Source organism: Oryza glaberrima, chromosome 8 (genome assembly GCF_000147395.1).
Source record: "Oryza glaberrima chromosome 8, OglaRS2, whole genome shotgun sequence".
Taxonomy (NCBI): domain Eukaryota; kingdom Viridiplantae; phylum Streptophyta; class Magnoliopsida; order Poales; family Poaceae; genus Oryza; species Oryza glaberrima.
In genome coordinates, this window is record NC_068333.1 from 12,660,568 (window position 1) to 12,665,252 (window position 4,685).

At 50.7% G+C, this 4,685-nt stretch overlaps 1 protein-coding gene across 1 annotated transcript; it reads right to left on the reverse strand.

Annotated features, from left to right (window-relative positions):
• Positions 1-1,323: 1,323 nt before the first annotated feature.
• Positions 1,324-2,630, reverse strand: LOC127781069 (uncharacterized). The gene has a single exon (XM_052307973.1). The coding sequence runs from the start codon at positions 2,628-2,630 to the stop codon at positions 1,392-1,394; it is 1,239 nt and encodes a 412-aa protein (XP_052163933.1). The 3' UTR covers positions 1,324-1,391.
• Positions 2,631-4,685: the final 2,055 nt, after the last annotated feature.

Sequence of the window (4,685 nt, forward strand, 5' to 3'; positions counted from 1 at the left end):
CAACCAAACCTTATCTCTTATCTCTTCTCCTCTTCTCACGGTGGCAGAGACCAGCGCGGAGGTCTCTATCCATCTCTACTAATCGGGACTAAAGATAGTCCCGGATTCGTACTCCCTGTTGCAAAACCGGGAGTAAGGGGGTTACAAACCGAGGGTAAAGACCCTTTTCTCCACTAGTGGGTGGTGCCTAGACAACAGTGGCCAGAGAGAAGCAGCAGCTGGCGACGCGGTGGATGGTGGCGGGCGACTAGCAGCACCCCAGACGGTGGCGCGGTGGACGGTGGCAAGCCAATAGCGACACCAGGCAGCACCCATTTTCCCTTTCGTGAGCAAGCGAGAGCGGCTGCAAGCGAGGATCACATTACGCTATTCATTAGGAGTGTTGGATGCTTGGGAATGGTGGTTCGAAGAGCTATTGTCCTTTGACGTACTTTTCCCAACGTCAGAGGATCCGGTTCCATCTGGCAGCTTTAGAATAGTAGATAGATGGGGTTGTAGGCGGTGGCAATGCTCTTCAATCTATGCATGCAGGTTATGAAAAACAAACGAACTTGAAACTAAATCGCAGAAATTTAATATTTGCATAGTAAAATAAATGGTTTTTGACATATTGGTAGCACCTGGCAGGGCAGGCCCTTTGCTATGCTTTGCACCTCTAGTGCCAACCTTGCTCGATTTATTACTGAAGATTTTTTTAAAAACAATTTTGCACCTGTTGCCAGGCCTACTGTGTGCTAGACCATAAGCTCTCCCCTCATGTTCAGGCTTCTGCCTAGTAGAACTATAATCCAATTGTTTTGTGATTAGTTGATTACCAGGACTATTCAATTACCAAGTAGTAGTAGACCTGATGTATAAGACTGAGTAATTAATAAACGGCAACAACACTTTGCCTGTTCCCATCTGAATCAACATTGTATGCAGAGAAGAGTAGTAGAGTACAGGACAATCCTAGCTGAAATCAACATTGTGGGTCCGTTTGGTACAGCTCCAACTCCTAAATTTAGCTCTAGAGTTGAGTCTAGAGTGGAGTTGTGAAGCTGCCTAAACCCAACTCCATAACTCTAGTTCATTTTGTGAGAGAGCTCCACCCAACTCCACTCCCAGTTTTGGTGGAGCTGAAACTGTTTGGCTGAGCTCCAGAGCTGGAGCTGGAGCTGTGCCAAACAGGCCCTGCATTGCATGACTTGATGCCTGCTTATGCTATCCTACAATGATCCACATGTACTTACTTCTGTATAGGTATTATTACCAAAGTAACAGCGTAAGATGTATACAGCTGAATCATAAGGTAAACAGCAACAACAAATTATCATCCGAAAAAATACATCACAAGCACAGAGACAGCTAGAGAGGATAACACCAAATACTGCAACAATCTAGTAGGAATATTACTGACGATGCGTGCATTCATCCTCCTGCGGTGACATGAAAGATTTCATCAAGACGATCAAATCTTGCAGCCCTCCAAATCCAAAGCACTGATTCCTTCTCCCTGCCATGCTTGCCGCCGGCGATGCAGGCCTGCCGCCGCCGCCGCCGCCACGCCGCCGGAAAGTGTCCATCACGTTGGAAGCCGGCACGTCCATGCTTCTCCTGATCAGGGCAGATCTCTCCAGGGGTTTCCGGTCGTCGACGGTGACCACGGCCGTGATCTCCGCGCTGTCGTCGAGGAAGACGACGTTGCCGTCCTTCACCCTGTCGCGCCCGGTCACCGGGAGAGCCCTGCAGCAGCCGGCGCCGAGGAAGAGGACGTGGCCGTCGAGCCGCGTGACCGGCGACCAGCACCAATCGCCGCAGGCGGCGTCGCGCTCCAGGGCGTATACGCTGTACTCGTGGTAGCCGGCGTCGCCACCGTGGCGGTGCCTGTCCGCCATGAGCAGCCTCCCGTCGCACTCCAGCAGAACGCGGGCCATGAAGCGGCCGGTCCTCGTGAGATCCATCTCGAGCCTCACCGGGTGCAGCTCTTGGCCACCGCCGCCGTCGTCGCCGGAGAAGACGTAGAGCTGACTACACTTGTCGACCACGTAGAGATCGCCGCCGTGGAACACGGCGTCTGCAACGTTGGACGGAGCGGCGGCGGCCGGAGTCGACCAGGATTCTTGCCCCCGCCGCCAGATCACGATCTCTCTCGTGGAGCTGTACGAGCCCATCACGATCGCGGCGACGACGCAGCCGTCCGAGTCCGGCGCCGACGAGATGACGATCTTCTCGACGTTGATATCGTCGCCTCCTCCACGGAAGGCGGCCGGCGTGAGGATCGGGAGCTGCACGCTGGCGCCGGAGAACGGGTTCAGCAGCAAGTGGCGGACCTGATGACGCGGCCGCCACCGCCGCCGCTTCGGCGCGAGCGCGATCCAGTTGCCGAGCGAGCCGCAGCAGACGATCCCGTCGACATCGACGCCGTTCGGGAGGGGGACGCGGTGGACGGACGCGTCGGAGAGGGCGACGCAGTGTCCCGGCGCGGCGAGCCACGGCATCGGTGGGGTGCGCGGCCACTGGTCGCGCCAGACGGCGGCCCACTGCCGGCACACGCCGCGGAAGCTGGCGCGGTCGGCGAGGGACTGGAGGTGGCTGAGGACGATCTCCAGCGCCAGATCCGGGAGATGGTAGGCAAGGTGTTCGTCCATGGCGGCAGGAGGATCGAGGAGATCATGAGAATCGGATAATATTATTCATATATAGTGCTTCTTTGTGTCAGAAACGGATACATTATAGATCCAAAAAAACGTACGTAACTGAGATCTGAATCCTTAACATGGATTAATTCGAATTAACAGGTTTGCAACATTAATCGTGTAGATTTCTTATCTGACGAAAAGTGAAGAAGAAACGCGCGAGGTGGTGATGATTCTGAATAGAATTTTGACCGGTGATTTGTTTCGCCCACACTCCCAGCTCTCCCCAGAAGTTTGGCAAAACAGTTCTTCTAGCAATCCTATGAAACATCTGGAAGTGTAGGAATCGTGTGTCGTTCGATGGAGAATTTAGAACACGTCGGTGTGACCATCCGCCGATGTGCTGATGAGTGATGACCTTATTTCGTGCTCACCGGTCCAAAAATAGTTCGATTAGGTTGCAGTTAGTCTCCTGGGGGCTGGGGCCAACCCTTTGCTCAAGGCATGTACCCCCTCCAGGGGAGAAGACATTTTGCCATCGTCAAAAGTGGATTTCACCCAAAATACCACTCCGCAAAATGGATTCGATAAAATGCTACTATCAACATATGATGGGAAAGAGATTTCATCATTCGAGGAGATATCCCCTCGTTTCGTACATGCCACATAAATACTCAAAAAATATAAAAAACATTGGTAATATAGGTTAATATGAAATATATCACTCCACAAACATACAAGTTTAAATTCAACTTCACAAGTTGTAACAAAAATAACAAATATAGTTGTGAATGTGCGATAAGTATTTTTGGTTTAATTTGTTATTTTTTGCAACTTGTAGAAGTTGAATTTGGTATTGCATATTTTTATGGAGTGATATATTTCGTATTAATCTATGTTATTATTTTTTTTAAAAAAAATTATAACTAGTAACATGCAAACAAGGTATGAAAATCCACATCCACATATGGTTACACACTAGAATACTATCTATGACCAAATTAACCTTGACTTCTCCCATCCCCATCTCCTCTTCCAACTCCGGTTGCTCTTCACCGGCTCACCGCACCCCCACCCATATGAAGACGTTCCTTCCCCAAGCACAGCCATTGCCGTCGCGACCTCCTAGAACGGTCGTCGCTGTCGCCGCTCGTGCAGTCCCCAAGCTCGGTCGCCAGTCGCCTCTCTCGCTGTCCTCGAGCTCGGCCGCCGCCATCGCAGCTTCGAGATGCAGCCACCACACTCGAGTTGCTGGTTCAACCTCCACCCGCCATCATCGATTGGTGCAGCCTCCATGGGAAATTGGGAACACAAGCAGCAGCACAAGCACGGTCAATACTGGCAACTAGCTAGCACAAGCATGACACACTCGATTCGTTCATACGCAGAACAGATGGAAGAGGGTTATCATCTCTCAAGGGAATATCTTCTTGGTATTTGTATATCACTTAAATGGTTATGAAAAAATTTTAAAAAAAAATTGAGAAGATGTATTAACATGTGATATATATCACTCCACAAACATGCAAGTAAAAATTCAACTTTTACATCTTGCCATGAAAAAATAAATTTGACTCTGAATACACGATAACTAGCTGTGGTTTAATTTGTTTTTTTCGTTACGAGGTGTAGAAGTTAAATTTGAACTTGCATATTTGTGGAGTGTTATATCACATGTTAATATATCTTCTCAAAATTTTTTAATTTTTTTCATAATCATTTGAGTGATATGCAAATAACGAGGCGATATACCCTCGAGGGATTAAAATAGTTTCCCCATAACAGATCGATACTCGTGGGGGGCTCGCTGCACAGACGAACGCGTGGGGGGCAGCAGCCAACCGCTTGCCCTCCAGTCGCCGTCGTCATCCACTCGGGCCTGAGCTCGTTGACGGCAGCGGCCGAGCTCGAGGATGGCGCGAGCTCGGGGACTATACGGCCTGGCGAGCGACAACGGCGACGGCCGCGGCCAACGGCCGACGGGAAGACACACCGCTGATAATGGACGAGCGTCGAACGGATGGCGCGGCCGGGAGCGCGGCCAGAGCTCGCACACAGGCGGTGGCG

What these genes read in the sequence shown, in the direction of transcription:
- LOC127781069 (XM_052307973.1), bottom strand. Translation starts at nt 2,630, where the DNA reads ATGGACGAACACCTTGCCTACCATCTCCCGGATCTGGCGCTGGAGATC.